At 34.9% G+C, this 17418-nt stretch overlaps 1 protein-coding gene across 13 annotated transcripts in view; it reads right to left on the bottom strand.

Annotated features, from left to right (window-relative positions):
* The window catches only part of TRDMT1 (tRNA aspartic acid methyltransferase 1), an 83424-nt gene that overhangs the window by 8605 nt on the left and 57401 nt on the right, over positions 1 to 17418 (bottom strand). For 5 of the 13 annotated variants that reach the window (XM_045463397.1, XM_045463391.1, XM_045463400.1 and 2 more), the window contains 6 exons: positions 17188 to 17257; positions 15691 to 15774; positions 13960 to 14303; positions 11861 to 11918; positions 10171 to 10300; positions 1244 to 1448 (listed from right to left, as the gene is read on the bottom strand). In XM_045463397.1, coding sequence (XP_045319353.1) covers positions 1336 to 1448; positions 10171 to 10300; positions 11861 to 11918; positions 13960 to 14303; positions 15691 to 15774; positions 17188 to 17257 — 799 coding nt within the window. In that variant the 3' untranslated portion in view covers positions 1244 to 1335. Of the gene's footprint in view, positions 1 to 1243; positions 4311 to 8830; positions 9408 to 10170; positions 10301 to 11860; positions 11919 to 13959; positions 14304 to 15690; positions 15775 to 17187; positions 17258 to 17418 lie in introns of those variants that run through there. The other 8 variants (XM_045463390.1, XM_045463394.1, XM_045463404.1 and 5 more) reach the window with 4 other exon arrangements.

A 17418-nucleotide genomic window follows, 5' to 3' on the forward strand; every position in this document is an offset into this window, starting at 1 on the left:
AAAACCCCTGCCCTCCTGGAAGTCTACATTCTCCAAAACATGGGATATTTTTCACTTAAAACAAATTTGAATCACAGCAACTATCCAGCTCATTGTCTAATCGTCTGTAGCATGAGCTTTTTGAACTGAAAAGTCAACTTATATCTACTATCTAAGGACTCTCACATTCCATCAGGTATTTTCAATCATTTGTGTGTGTGACATTTAATTGTACTTGTGTAAGGAACTGAGTAAAATAACAACTATCTTACTAAAAGTGATATTCATGCTAGATCAAATTCAGAAGGCTGAAATTTGCTCAATGTCCAAGTGTTGACTCAAGCATACAAATCTGGGTGCAAACGGGCATATATGTCTTTAAGTTTCAAAGTGACTTCTTCTGTTTTCCTAAAGTGAATCACTGTGCAGGGAAGGCCTTCTTAGGAAGACTACTTTATTAACCGAAGCTGATAAATGGAAATAGAGTGAGAGAAAAGGTGATGATGACCTTGGGTGATGAGATTTGAATTTGGGAGACTGGGAGAGAAGCAGTGTGGTGTCATGATGAGGAATATTGAAATTAATCATAGGTGGAACTGATTTTTAAATGGAGGACGATTCACTGTTTTCAAATATGCTAAGTTTGATGTGACAGAAAGATACTCAAGTTAAAAATATCCCAGCACAAAAATTCTAGAACAGGGCTGAGGAACAATATCAGATCTGGAGTTACCTGGGTATCATGGGCAAAAAAACCCAGAAGTTGTAGGAAAGGGTGAGACCTTAGAAAAAATGGCTTGGATGGTAAAGCGTAGGGAGGCCTGAGGAGTGAATCTTCAGTAATGGATAAGAATTCAACTCCAGACCTCTGCTCTCCCCTCTCTCTCTTTAGACTCTTCAGGTGATCTCATCTGATTATAGAGCCAACTTGGCTAAATAAACATGTTCCCTACTTGCGCGCTTATAATTTAAATCTGCCCTGATATGAATAGGCATAAAGGTGCAAACAAAATAAAATACAGAGCAAATCCTTGAAGTAAACAATGGAACTGTGCTATGTACGAGCAAAGAAATGAGAACATCCCAGAGCTATGCAGAAGAGCTCTTTGGGAAAATTACCTTCCTATCTTCTCCTTTGTGAAAATTTCTATCTAGGTTCGTATTAGTAGGAAAAATAAGTTTGAGAAAGCTTTAGGAATCAGATACAGCATACTTGAGAGAGAGCTCTCAGTGCTGGATGTAGTTGAAAATAAGACTCAGAACCTCTGGTGACTACGACAAATTTATTTGAGTAGTTTGGGAATCAGAAGCCAAAAAAGTTCTCTGCACATGTTCATATTTACTGAACAAATACATTTAAAAAGGAATAAAGTCACAAATCAAGACAAAAATAGTGAAATTGTTTGGGCCATGGTTGCAAATGATTTTGAAGAGCATGACCATCTTAGTGTAAAATGTTCTTAGAAGTCCTAAAGAGAGAAACAGACACATAGAGGTTAGGACAATGTTTTTGTTTTTGTTTTTAAAAATGAAGGTTTAAATTTTCAGTAGCAAAGTAAAGGAATGACAGGAGAGGACAGGAAAGGAAAAAATGGTGCTGACAGCTTGACTAGTATAAACTGAAGTTGAGGAACATGTGTACGATTCTTACTGCTTTTCAATAAAATGTGCAAAGGGGCATATCTAGATACCTGGGTGAGTCTGCTGAATGGAGAAAGAGGATTGGACGGGAAGTGGATCCAAGAAAAACAAATGTTAAGAAGTTGACAGGAGAGTTGTCTGCGGTGCACTTTGACACTGGAAGCTGAGAGGGAGAGAGTTCTGGTCCAAGAACGTTGAAAGGCTGTCTTGAAAAGTTACATGAGTTCACAGGCTATAAGAAAACTGCTGAGACCGTATGACCCTCACTCAATTTCAAAGTCCAAAGCTATCTGTAAATCAGTCTACCACTTGTGACCTAAAAGACTTGTAGTTCCAACCTGAAGGCCAAATTATGAAAAGTTAGCCTTCTTTTCAATAACATAACAACCTGAGGAAAACACACTTTAACTACTTTGTCTATATGGGCTTCAAATTAGATCCTTATTTGTTGTCTTGGCTTATTTGGGAACTTCTTGATTCTCAATTCTGATTTTAAACTATAAACATATCCCCTCCACCACCCCCCCCCATTATGAGATTTGTAATAAGGTTTGTCTTTAAACACATATACATAATGTAGACGTGAACACTGATACATATACACATTGGCCTATGCCCATATTTATGAGTTTTTCTGAAGAAATGGTGGTGAGGAATGACTTTTTTTATTTAAATGTGATAAGATGTACATAACATAAAACTTGCCATTTTAAGGATTTTTAAGGATACAGTTCAGTGGCATTAAGTACATTTCCATTGGTGTGCAACCACCACCATTAACCATCTCCAGAACTTTTTTACCACCCCAAACAGAACTCTGTACCCATTCAATGCTAACTCTTATTCCCCAGGTACCCCGAACCTTGGTAACCCTTAGTTTACTTTCTATCTCTATGAACTTGATTCTTTTACATACCCCATGTAACTGGAATTATATAAAATTTGTCCCTTTGTGTCTGGCTTCTTTCACCGACCATAATGTCCTCAAGGGTCATCCATGTTGTTGCATGTATCAGAATTTCTTTGTTTTCATGGCTGAATAATATTCCACTGTATGTATATACTATATTTGGTTTATCCAGTCTTCACCCAAGTATGTTGGCTCTTTCCTCTTTTTGGCTATTGTGAATAATGGTGCTATGAACATTAGTATACAAATATCTGTTCAAGTCCTTACTTTCAATCCTTTTGGGCATATATTCAGAAGTGAAATTGTTAGATCATAAGGCTAATTCTAGGTTTAATTTTTTGAAGGAATCATCTTCTTTCTACAGTGGCTCACCATTTTACATTTCCACCAGCAATGCACAGGGTTCTGATTTCTCCACGTCGAAATGATTGTCTTTTAAGAATAAAAATATTCTGTCTGTTGTCAGCATAGAGCCTGCTTCAGATCCTCTGTCCCCCTCTTTCTCTGTCCCTCTCCTGCTTGTGTGCACTCTCTCTCTCAAAAATAAATAAACATTTTTTAAAAAAGAATGAAAATATTTTTTATTTTGTGATACAATTTCTGGTCTTATTTCTTTTCATTTCTCTTCTTTCTGTCACTTGCTTTTATCACTGAAATAAAACCACAGGGTTTATAATACTAACAGTCTGATAAGAAACCATAATTCCAAGAAGTCTGAGAGAGAAAGAGAAAGTTTAAAAAGCTAATTCACAGAACAGTCATATAAAATGGGGTCGGAGAGCAGAATTTCCTCCCTAAAATCTGAATGTCACACTACATTCCCTAGAATGTGATGCAAATTCAACTTACAACAAGAAGCTAAGAAGGAAGACAAAAGCAAGCTCTGATGACAGCAAAGTAAAAGAAAATATTTATAAATAAAGAACGGACAATGAAGTTTCGCATTTTAGATGGAGGTAGAATTAAAGATAATTGGATAATGTTTACCTACATTTTCTGTAGCTTCCTGATGGAGACATAATCAAGAATTTAGGATTATTTTTTCTGACACTTTCTTCAGACGGCTGTGTAACACTGAATGATGATAATTTGGTCTAAAACATTATATGCATTTGTTTAGATATAATTAAGAAATGTTTAAAGGATGGAATTCAGTAAACATTCAATATTTGAAACAGGCCAGAATTAGAAGCATCATTTTAAAATCAGGAATAATCAATCTGACAATAAAATAAAATAATAGGATTCATAAGGCAATTTGTTTAAGCAACATACAAAAACATAATTTCTCAGGTTCACTATACTATGTCTATCATGACACTTTGTAAAATATTCATGTAGATATTCAAACTCCAATGTTCCTAAATTTGTATATACCATAATGTTATAAAGAGAATATTTTACATGTATGTTTAGCAATTTCACATGAAAATATATTCTTGTAAAGCATAATAGCAATTTTTGCTTTACAAAATACAGTAATATAAATTTTTTAAAAATCAGCATTTTTATGATAAATCCAAATTTCTTTTTAAAGAGAGATAAAGAGAGTTTAGTTAAATTTCAAGAGAGATAAAGAGAGTTTAGTTAAATTTCATCAAAATCAATTCAAAGTAGAATTTCAGAATTACTATCTGGATATGAATAAATAATGTGACCATCTTTCAGTTATTTTTAAATTATTCATGTAGGATTTTGATTAGTTTAGCTACTACATGCACATTGAGACTATTTCCAAGTAGACGATAACGCTGTTTCACTGTTATCTTCTCAGGAAATCCTAGAAAAGAGAGATAATAATTTACAAAACAATCATTTATAATACAAACTTCCAGAGACAAAAGGATGCATCCTTTAGTAGAAGCACAGTGGTCATTCACATAAATAAGTCCCTAAGGTCTCCACGAAGTTCAATTAAGAAATTGGAATCTGAAGCCAAAAATATTATCTAAAATTACAATGCCTACACCACGTGACATTATCATATCATACAACATATATTATGCTCAGTGCACACATAATTATACACATACCCTCCGCAAAACTCACAGAAATCTGTATATTAACACACTTTAGGAAAAACTGTGGCTACCATTATTTCACAGTTGGTTTTCCTTTAGTTAAAAACAGCTTTATGGAGATAAAATTCACCCTTTTAAAATATACAAGTCAATGGTTTTTAGGACAGTCACAGAGTTTTGCATACATCTCCACTATTTAATTCCAGAATATGTTAATTGCCTCACAAAGAATGTGGCCCACAGCTAATAACATACTCAAAAGTAAAAAGCTAAACATTTTCCTCTAAGATCAGGAATAAGACAAGGATGCCCACTTTTGCCACTTTTATTCAACAAAGTATTGGAAGTCTTACCCAGAGCAATTAGGCAAAGAAAAAGAAGTAACAGGCATCCAAATTGCAAAAGTAAAACTGTCACAATTTGCCGATGACATATTATACACAAACCCCCCCAAAGACTCCACCAAAAAAGCTGTTAGCACTAATACATGAATTCAGTGAAGCCTTAGGATACAAAATTAATATACAAAGATCTGTTGTGTTTCTACACACTAACAATAAGCTATCAGAAAGAGAAATTAAGAACACAATCCCATTTACAATCCCATAAAAAAGAACAAAATACCTACGAATAAATTTGATCAAGAAGGTAAAAGATCTGTATGCTAAAAACTGCAAGACACCAAAGAAAGAAATGAGACACAAATAAATGGAAAGATATCTTGTGCTCATGGATTGGAAGAATTATTATTAAAATGCGCAGTATCCAAAGCAATCTACACAGTCAATGCAATACCTATCAAAATTCCAAAGGCACTTTTGACAAAAACAGAATACACAATCCTAGAATTCATATGAAACCACAAAAGATACCAAACAGCCAAAGCAATCTTGTAAAAGAAGAACAAAGCTGGAAGCATCATGCTTTGATATACAAAAATTAACTCAAAATGGAATGAAGACTAGAATGTAAGAACTGACACCATAGAACCCCTAAAAGAAAACAGGCAGTAAGCTCCTTGACATCAGTCTTGGCGACAATTTTTTTGAATCTAACTCCAAAAGCAAAGTCGAAAAAGCAAAACTAAACAAGTGGGACTATATCAAACTAAAAACCTTTTACACATCAAAGAAAATCATCAACAAAATGAAAAGGCAACCTACAGAATGGGAGAAAACATTTGCAAATCATATATCTGATAAGGGGTTAATATCCAAAATATATTGAGGGCATGTATGTTAATTGTGCAGCCGCTATGGAAAACAGCATGGAGGTTCCCCAATGAATTAAAAATAGAACTACCATATGATCCAGCGACTCTACTTCTGGGTATTTGTGGGATAAAAATGAAAACACTAATTCGAAAGGATATATGCACCCCTATGTTCACTGCAACATTATTCACAATAGCCAAGATATGGAAAGAACCTACACACACACACACACACATACACACACGAATTATTATTCAGCCATAAAAAAGGAATGAAATATCACCATTTGCAACAATACAGGTGGACCTTGAGGACATTATACCAAGTGAAGTAAGAGAGAAAAGGACAAACACTCTATGATCTCACTTATAATGTGGAATCTAAGAAACAAAGCAAGCAAAGAAAAAAAATATCACACTCACAGATACGGAGAATAGACTGGTGGTTGGGGGGGGGAGTGGCTAAATGGGTGAAAGAGGTCAAAAGGTATAAACTTCCAGCTATAAAATAAACAAGTCATGGGAATGTCATTTACAGCATGGTGGAGACTACAGTTACTAATACTATATTGTGTATTTGAAAGTTACTAATAGGTCTTAAAAGTCCTCATCACAAACAAAAAATGTTTGTAACTATGTCTGATATACGGCAATGGATGTTAACCACACTTTTTGTGGTGATCATTTCTCAATGTATACAAATATCAAATCATCCCATTGTATACCCAAAGGTATTATAATGTTACATCTCGATTATACTTCAATTTTTTTAAAAAAAGGAAAGCTGGTACCCATTAGCAATCACTCCCCAGCTCCCCTCCCTGCCCCTGAAGCACTAATCTACTTTCTGTATCTATGGATTTGCCTATTCTGGACATTCCATATAAATGGAACCATACAATATGTTGTCTTTTGTTTCTGGCTTCTTTCACTTAGCGTATTTTCAAGGTTCATTCATTCATCACAACATGATGTAGCGATACTCCATCCTCTTTTTAACTAAATAATATTCTATCGCACGGATATGCCACATTTTATTTATCCACTTATCCACTGATAGATATTGGGTTGTTTCTACTTTTTGAGTATGAATTATTCTCTTGTATACATTTTTGTGGAGACATGTGTTTTCAGTTCTCTTGGATATATACCTAGGGGTGAAAATGCTGACTCATACAGTAACTCTATGTCTAACATTTGAGGACTTGCACAATGTTCTTCAGAGCAGCTGTACCATTTTATATTCCCACCAGCAGTGTACAAGGGATCTGATTTCACCACATCTTTACCAACACTGTTATTGTTTGTCTTTTTGTGAAGTGGTATCTTATTGTGGTTTTGATTTACATTTCCTTAATAACTAATGATGCTGAACATCTTTTCATGTGCTTATTGGCCATCTGTCTATCTTCTTTGGAAAATATTCAAATCCTTTGCCCATTTTTTAATTGGATTATTTCTTTTTATTGTTGAGTTATAAGAGTTCTTCATATATTCTGGATACAAGTCCCTCACAGTTGTTTTTTATATTCTGCTTCCACAAATGGGCTTTCTCACATTGGACTTCTATTTTGCTACATTCTTTTTCAAAACAAATGGCCCATAGATACAACATTTGCTAGAACAGAACCTTGCAAGTATCAACATAAAAGACTGTCCGTGAAGTATACCCTATAAGGTTAGTTACAATTTTCATATTCAGTATCCTTTAATTGGCACACAATTAAACAAAGGAAAGGCAATTTAGATAATAAGATGGAGGAAATAATTAAAAAGTATTAAGAAAAGCAAAATACATATTTTGTGAGGACCAGAAGGTAGAGTTGACTGTGATAAAATTGCTTCATCAACACTTTACATTCTACTTACTGCCATAAAATCAGTGGTCACATAATAAAATTACATATGCAATTGAGCAAGATCATAAAATTGCCATTATAAAGATAATATGTCTTAGGCAAGCACATTAGTCATCTAAAGAATTATTTCATTCAAATGAGCCAAAGATGCAACTATATCAGACTTTTAGAATATCCCAGGGATGACCTCGTGTAATATTAAGATTATATCACAGGGCAAGAAATGTTTGAGAGCAAACAAGTGAGATTTGTAAAAATGACATATATGTAAGGGTGCTTGTGTATTTTATATACAGGTACAGCTTTTTTTGAATTAAAAGGTGACTTTTTAGAAACTTAGGTACACTAAAAAGAATAATGATGCTCAAAAACACAGAAACATAGCATTAACAAGGTCAAGATGGCAGCTTTCATTCTGTAAGTGTAGGTCAGTGTCCGCTTCCCAAGCTCACTATCTCACGAGTGCATACCACTAGTGACAAAGAACACCAGCACACGACGTACGGAAGGATCGACGCAAAACCCTCGTTAACAGTGCAGCTCAAACAACGCCCGTTTCAGATTCAGACTCGATAATGTTGGAAGCACACGGGAAGGACATTTCTGTCACAGTGCTGCTCAGGGGTGACGTCAGGTCAATACTGATCATACAAATATATCACATATTTTAAAAGAAGGTGAAGTAATTTAAAGACTTTCGTGTATGCGCATTTGCAGAGAGCTTTGAAAAATTCTAACTTACGTATGTGAAATTTTCAAATGAGAAGTACTTATGAAGTAAAGGCTATGAGAGCAAATAAATGTCCATTGTTTTACAAATAAAAGCTGACATTTGAATTTGATGTTGTATGTCAGAAAGTGTGTAAGCATTTTACACGTTACCTCATTTAACTGTCACTAGGACCCTCTGACACTGGCGCTGTGATGACCCCCACTCCACACATGTGTAAACTAAAGCAGGGAGGGGTTGAGGTGCAGCTAGGACTCAAACTTGGCCAGTCTGACTCTGGGGTCCCTGCTGCCTTTCAGTGTTACCACAGTGACTGCTACTACTGAAGGAAACGAGCACTCAAAACGTAGGAATTTGTTATTAGACACTCAATTTCTTTTCTCTCTTTAGTACTATGGAAAGTACCTTTGATTGTTTATCCTAAAAAAGAAAAAAAAATAGTAAGCAAATGAGCAGACTGGGAATTAATTTCTTGAGTCCAATTCTCAGCTCTTTATTTGTTTTATGATGTTCTCACTTTACTGTGTGACGTAGACTAAGACAAGGAAAGTTTGTGTTTTCCTTAAATAACACTCCCCAGGATATTTGTGACTGAATGAGATCACCAAGAAAAAGGCAGAGAGTTACAAAATAAACCTGGTTGCCGTGACTACCCTTCAAGAACCAATTACCAAGAGGACAGTCAAATTATATAGTCAGTTTCTTCCCAACGTACAGGAGGATGTGCTCCAAAACCTCATCTGTAAATCCACCATTTAGAATTTAAAACATGACCTATTTAACCCGTCATCTGCTTCAAAAATAGTACTGTATTAATATTACAACAATACTGGATTTAGACAAGTTCCACTTTTCTGCTTTCAAACTCCCAGAGTTATCAAAAACACACTGTGTCCTTGTGTAGTCCTGGAACACGTTAGGGAGGTCTGTCTCTCTCCGGTCGGCGCGAGCCAGGTACTGGGAACACAGCCACCCCAGCCTAAGACACTGACGGTGTCAGTATGGCCGAGAGCACAGGCACCAAGAAAGTGGGATCAGGGATGGGGCAGAGACTCTGCAAAGCCAAAGCAAAGACAACGTGTCCAATCTCTTAACAGCATCCATCCCTGGATTTCCTGGACTACGAAGGAGCTAGGACTTTGTCTTTCTCACTCTGTATCTGCATTTTTGTTCTTGAGATTCCCCGCTTTAGTTTAGACTCCGTAATCTTTGGTCGCTTCTGGCAGCTGTGCTGCTGACCCACCCTTTTTTTCCATGAGGAAGACTCCTTCCTAGACCACCTCTCCACCTTCTTGTTTCTCTCCTTACAGGGAGGACAAAAGGTACATAACCGATAAGAATGTATCTCTGAGAAGAAATACAAATACACTTACCACCAAGAAAAATTCCTCAGCCACCTTTTAATTTCTTCACCAAAAGGACAAACCTACACATTATTTCACAAGATCTATGTGGGGTTATTAGAACAGGACCTCTGGTATCAAGAAAGTAAGTTGGAGAAGGACATGCTATTAACAACCATCGGTGGGGAGAGGTGAGGAATTGCAAATTTGGCCCTTCCCCCCTGAAAACCACTTGGGACCATGACTGGGGTAAAGGGAGAGAGAATGCAGCCTGAAAGGAAGGGGCTGAGGCAGGTTATGAACAGAAGCAGAAAGAGGAGGGAAGGAAAATGTCAAAAATGACACCATCAGGAAAGGAAGAAGGTTTCTTACGTCCATCTGTCTGGGCAAGGGTCTATTCATCAAATACACACAAGGGTCCTTGATGAATTCTGGGACCTTAAATGAAAGCTGGGGTCTGTGTATCTTACATACCGAAGTCTGGAGGAAATCCAAGGAGATTTGCTATTTCTTTAGGAGTGAAATACCGAAGTTTAAGCATTGATAATTTTGTTATCTTTTCTTCTTGTGACAAATTGGTGAGGGATTTGTAGACATTCTCAATCTGTAAGAAAACAGCCAGGATAACTGATAAAGTAGAGTGCAAGCAGATTTGTTAAGATAAGACCATCTCTTGTGATTCAGTTTAAAAAGGATGAACATACATGTATGTATTGTATGTGCTACAATACACGGGAGCAAAACTCACAGGGCAAAACATCCCCTGCAATAAACTTTATAATTGCTTCATCAATGGCAATGTAAACTTTGAAATCGTAATGTTTAAAAATGAAAAGCTTAGGGGCGCCTGGGTGGCTCAGTCGGTTAAACGTCTGACTTCAGCTCAGGTCGTGATCTCACGGTCGTGAGTTCGAGCCCCGCGTCGGGCTCTGGGCTGATGGCTCAGAGCCTGGAGCCTGCTTCCAATTCTGTGTCTCCCTCTCTCTCTGCCCCTCCCCCGTTCATGCTCTGTCTCTCTCTGTCTCAAAAATAAATAAACGTTAAAAAAAATTTAAAAAAAAAATGAAAAGCTTAATGTTGAGCAAATCAGGAAACATTCAGTTTACCTGTCATTTCTGAGCCCTCAAAAATGAAACCGTAAGAAATAAACAACGGCAATAAGACGTGAAGAAATACAGTGAAAGATAAGAAGAAACCTGATCAACCAAGGAAATCAAGTTCACAATGCTAATAAGTGGATCATTAAAATGTTCAATGTTTATGATCAATTTCATCAAATTAAGATATTTTCTTAAAATGATAAAATACACTTAGTAAATTTAACTTCTCAGAATCATTCATTTGCCTCTGATAGGATTTTTACCATGGGTAAATTGTACTAATGGGAAGTTCAAATCAGGATAAAAGAAGATAATGTGATTTCAGTCCAAAATTATGCAAAAATATAAGATATTTTTGCAGTAAGTATATCAAGCTTGTTTGTTTTTAAACTATCTTTTTTTTTAAGTTTATTTATTTATTTTAAGGGAGCAAGAGAGAGAGAGTGCATGAGCAGAGGAAGGGCAGACAGAGAGAGGGAGAGAATCCACACTGTCAGCACAGATGCCAACATGGGGCTTGATCTCACAAACCATGAGGTCATGACCTCAGCTGAAATCAAGGGGCAGATGCTTAATCAACAGAGCCACCCAGGAGCCCCTCAAGCTTGTTTTCAACCATGATGCCATGAAGAGTTTACAAGTGAAGTATTAATGAAGAGTCTTGCTGAGATGTAGATATCTGTCCCTAAAAGGCAGTTTTATAATGTGTGATCCAAAGAAAGCCTCCAATATTAAGATATTTGTACATAATTTTAGAGAACATTAACTACTGTATGCTGCATTTCAATTTACTCCTTATGGAATAAAAAGAATACCAAAGGTAAGAATAATAACAGAGAAAGTGAAACAAAATATTCTTTGTACATAAACTCATCTAGCAACGAGAAACAAAAAAGATTTATCCTATAGTAAAGAATTATTATATACACTATATTATATGAAAATATGAATAAATAACATGTATATTAATTCTGAATTAGACATGTAAAATTATTTTAATATTCTCAGATCTTAAGTCTTAAACATAGTTTTCAAGTATTTTAGCTCTAAAGCATATACGATACCTGCACGTCCTCTGAGGTCTGCAACACAGATCCTGTCCCTTCTATGTAGCTTCCATAACTGAAAGATTAATATGTATGTTATGTAGCATCTGATGTACTTGTTGATGTGAAATTTCTTAAATATTTCTTGAATGAATTAATCAATCTAAATAGTTACATCCTTCTGAAATTGTCTGAAACACATCAACATGCTTTGTAAGTGAAAAGTTGCCAGATGAGACACAAGATAATTCTATTTAAATTTCTCAGACACTAAATTTGGCATAGTTTTTTGAGTTGTATAAAAACAACACTGAGTCATGCATTATTACCATTTCTTTGTATTAACTGTCAATTTCTTACTGTTCATCATAGAAAGCATGAATTTGTTAGGACTTTATATCCAAAGGCTATTCAGTATCAACACTCCTGGCACGTTAAACCAAATGTTATGTAGGTGAAAACAAATTGTCACTATTTTTCATAATGCCTGAACCATCACTGCTCCTCATGAGCTGAAAACCACACTCTCCAAGACCACGACAAACACAGGCCCACTGAATGTGCGTCTCCCGCTCACTGTTAACGCAGTAGGTTTGCACTCTTTTTCATACAACAAAGAGACCACTGTATAAGAAACTGTATTAAAAGTACAAAACCCTACAGAAATGCAAGTTATTAGTAATATTTCTTCCCCTAAAATCACTGCCAAGCTAGCTGTTTAAAATATTATTATTTTTTTCCCTAATAGATAAAGTGAGAGAAAGTTACACCAGGAAGAATATTTTTGCAAATCTGTTTTCTCACATATCATGTATGTGTGTGTGTAGATAGATAGATAGAAAGAAAAATGTTTATACTATTTACACTAAAAAATACTTTTATACTAAGGCTTCCTTTATACCATCTTTATAATTACAAACGAATTTCAAGGTTGTTTTTTATTACCAAATTGATAAGTCTTGTCTTATCGGACTTGGAAACAGACAACAGCTGAGTACAGTCTTTGAAGGCAATGGAAAGTAATAAACCTCTGCCCCTGGAAGTCCAAGGGCAGAGCGCGATAAAAATCAGAATAAATCTGGTATGGTTTTATCAGGAGCAGAGTGTGCATGAAAGCTAGCTAGCTAGTGGGTGAAAAGAGAAGGCCTCAAGTTTCAAATCATACGGTTTACTCATCCCCAGGGGTGGAGTTAACAAAGCAGAGATAGGGGTCTTTTACAAAATTTTCTGGAAAGGCCTAATTTTCCCCTTCTTTGTAGGTTTTAAAACATTGATGGAAAATATTTTAACATTCAAAAAATAACCCAAAGGTAACCAATAAAAGACACTGTGATATATACAACATGAGAATAGAAAGTTCTTTATGTACTCATGTGTAATAATATCCAATTTATATTGCATAATGAAAAAAGTACATAATAATAGATATAGTATGTTACCATTTACTTAATAAGGTGGTAAAAATATACATGCATATTTAAATACACCCTCATACATAATACCTTGGGAAAATTAGACAGCAAATTGAAATCACTAATTTCCTGCATGTAGGCAGGAAAACTGGATAAGCAAGAGATAGAGAAAGGAATTTCACAATCTTTGTACCTTTTGAATTTGGAACCATAAAAATATATTACTTATTTTAAAAACTGAATGAAATTTAAATATGCTCTAATGTGCATTAGATGATTTAACTTTATTTCTTGATATTAAAATTTAATGTCTTCTTATACATTTGATCATGAGAGTGGACATAAATTTTGAGGTCTGATGTGCCATAAAAAGAAAGGTGCTAAAAAGTAGCAATTCAGTATCAATAGAAACCATGTTTCCACCATGGGTAATTAAGCTCTTATGAAGGTCACCAAACAAATGGCATTGTGTTTTATGAGCACTTTTGTGGGCTGTGCACATAATGTTCTGCCAGAAGGAATTTTTACTCGTGCATTCTATTGGAACACGAAAGCAGGCAATTAAGGGCAAAAAAAAAAAAAAAATCATTCTAGTAGAAACATTTTCTAAAATGGTCCTTATTTTGAGAAGAACTAAAAGAAATAATAACGATAAAAACCTGTCTATTTTGAATATGCCATTTTAAAAGTCTCTTTAAAACCTACCCTTTGGTAAAGCATGTGGACCTTCTGCAAGTGGGCTTAACAATGTCTAACAAAAGAGCGTATCGCAACAGTGACTTTGGTGGTAAAAAATAGTGATTCGTGTCAATGTCATCTTCAAGAAAATCTTTTAGCATTTGCACAGAGAGATCACTGTCCTGCTGATGTTTCCGGTCAATTTCTTCTATAGTTTCAAGCTTAAAAAGAATGGCTTCTTTTCCAGAACACTGTCTGCCATTATCAAAGCAAATATTTGGTTCAATTTTCTTTCTTTCAATTTTATTTTCTGCAAATATTGTATTTTTTTCTGGATGTTCAGATTCAAGTTTGGGGAACTCCTTCAGCACCTGGCATTAAGTAAAAATACATGACCTGTTAAAAGCTTTATTAAAAAATAAAAGATAAATTAATAATGCCCCAACAACATTATGCAAAAAAATCTCTTTAGCCTTTACAGAGTTGTCAACAAAAATACAGAAGCTGGATTTACTTGTATGGATACAAGTTATTATTATAAGTTTTTCGTCATATAGCTGTAGTGTCCTCAGGCTACAGATGATTTATTTCCTGGAGTTACTGTTTCCTATATTTATTAATGAAAACATTCAACAAATAGGAAGTCTGTTGAATATAGATACAGTATCATATTTAAAAAAGAAGTTTAGAAAGCAACTTTAGTTACAGAATGACTAAGTCAGCAGAATAAAAGGCATAGCATTTAAAAAAATAAAAAGAAAAGAGAGACAGCAACATTAACATTTCCAGAAAACGTGCACTGGATCAAAATTTGCCATACTCCTTCATTGAAAAAGAAAAGCTGGAACATACCCATGATCTACAGGGAAACTAGTAATTACGAAAAGGAAAGCATGTTTCCCCCTGAAAGGTTATTTCTCTTTGTGAGTCCCATAGGAAAACTTTGTTCCTGCAAAACATATAACCATACATAATGTCCTATGTTCCCGGAATTTTTAATGATGATGTCTTTGTGAATATAGTTTATATACCATTTTGGGAACTGACCACCACGGAAAGGCAGATGTATTGGTATCCTATTGCAAGGGATCCAAATGACACTATTGACCCCCTGCTAGTAGGACGTGGCTTTTGAGTTCTTACCTGTGATTGTTAAGAAGAGCTTCACCGAACCAGTGACACTCCCTGTTTTCCACAGCAATTTTAACAGAAATATGTACAGTTGTTTGCACAGTTAGAGATCCTATCTATAGCAATAGAGCATTTTATTCTGGCTTGTAGTAATCACTGTATTTTAATTAATGAAGGCTATACAGCACTGACCTCAAAGAAAATGCAACCAATGTGTTAGAATACTGTTAAGCCAGTTTTAAGACAGTATAATTGAGTTTTATCTGAAATAATCAATGGCTTCTATTGGGGGGAAAATGATAGACGCAAAATAGTCAATGGTCAGAAGGGAAATTACAGGGGAGAAAAGGAGGATAACAGCACTAATAATAGTTTTTTCAACCTTTAACTTCTATTTTCTTCTAATAATGAAAGAAGAGTTTTTATTTTTTGTCTTGTTTAAAGCAATAAACGGCATCGGGAGAGGAAAAAGGTCTAGGAATTGGACCTAGGTGGTGGTCTATATTATAGGCTCAACAGGACACATGTAAGCTCCTACAAAGTCATTCTTGAAATAAATTAGCAGACTGAAATAAACTTACATAATAATAATAATAATAATAATAATAATAATAATAATAATACCACCTGACCAGGAGCTTGAAAAGGCAATGGTTCTGACTGAAGCTTTGCAATAAGGAAATACCGTAGCCTTGAATTTGGAATGCCGAGCTGCAAATAAAGCAAGCAGTTAGTTACTGTAGGAAATTAAAGAGACATGAATCAACTGTGAGCACCCAAGTAAAAAACGACTCATACAGGAATGCATTTAGTTTCTGTCAGAAAAGTTCTATTATTGATTTGTGGAAGATATTTTTGTAGCAAATTCTCAAACCTTTTAAGTTGCTTTGTACCTTTACTTGAATGAACAGAGATTGCATGTGATGAGTCATAGGTCTCTGAGTCACTTTCATTTTGTAATTCCCAGGTAAGAAATTATATAGACATCCTTACATTCATTGTTAATAGTAATCATAAAAAGTAACATTCGACTATAGCTATTTTTGGCAATTTATTACCTCCTTTTATTAAAAAAGGAGTATACACTAATTTTAAAGTTAAAAGGCAATAAATATGAAATAAACCTAATGAGACCAGACACAATGCCAATTTCCATAGACATGTACTTTTTAAATGGGTTTTCTTTTAATTTCAGGACAAATAACTGTATAATAGGCTAAAGATAATAAATAGGAGGTTAACAAACACAATGGCAAAAGAAAAAACAGACGGTGATACTTGTAATATAAAAGATCTACCAAATATCTTCTCTTAACCACCTACTTTGATTTCATATCCATGAAATAGAAGTCATGTTGGCATTTTGTTTTATTTTAATTCGAGTCTAGTTAACATACAGTGTTATATTAGCTTCTGGCGTACAACACAGTGATTCAACACTTGCATACACAACGCGGTGCTCATCAGGGTAAGTGTACTCATTAATGCCCATCACCTATTTCACTCATCCCCAACCCTCATCCTTTCTTGGTAACCATCAATTTGTTGTCTGTAGCTAAAAGTCTGTTTCTTGGTTTATCTCTCTGTTTTCCTTTGCTCTTTTGTTTTGTTTCTTAAATTCCACATATGAGTGATATCCTATGATATTCGTCTTTCACCGACTTATTTTGCTTAGCATTACCCCCTCTCGCTCCGTCCCTGTTGCTGCAAATGACAACATTTCACCATGTTTGCATTTTAGTGATATGTCCCCAGAAGACTACCTAGAAAATTATCATCTGTTCATTTTGCTTTCTATTTCGGATTATTTTGAAGCATTATAAACTACAGTACACCCAATTCGGAAATACCAAATGTCACAGATTTCAAAACACAGTATCCTTGATTTTCTGTGTGGAAATAAATTTACATTTTCTGTGAGCTTCAAGCTATATAATATATATTTTCCATAAAATATGTATATAAATGAATCTATGTGCCTGTACTACATTCTTCAGAAAGTAGGACCCATGTCTGAACTAATTTCAAGATTTACATAAAATATTCAAAACAGATCCATTCTTTTTATTGAGTCAAATTCCCTTTGGGAAAATTTATAGAAAAATTTATAATTTTGGTACCTACAGAGGTTGGAGATAATAGAAATTCTTGGTACTGAAAACCGCAATTTTCTATTGTTTGTATTAACAGGTCTCTGAAAAGACAAAGACAAAAATAAAGAAAAAAGAAAAGCTTTCACTCTGTGGCTGGAAATGGGGTTCTTATACAATAAATTATACATAAAACTTCATTTTATGTGAAAACTGTGTCGCTACCCAAATTGTTTAGGAAGCAAATGATCCTAGGTCTTTATTA

The sequence above is a fragment of the Leopardus geoffroyi genome, chromosome B4, assembly GCF_018350155.1.
Source record: "Leopardus geoffroyi isolate Oge1 chromosome B4, O.geoffroyi_Oge1_pat1.0, whole genome shotgun sequence".
Taxonomy (NCBI): domain Eukaryota; kingdom Metazoa; phylum Chordata; class Mammalia; order Carnivora; family Felidae; genus Leopardus; species Leopardus geoffroyi.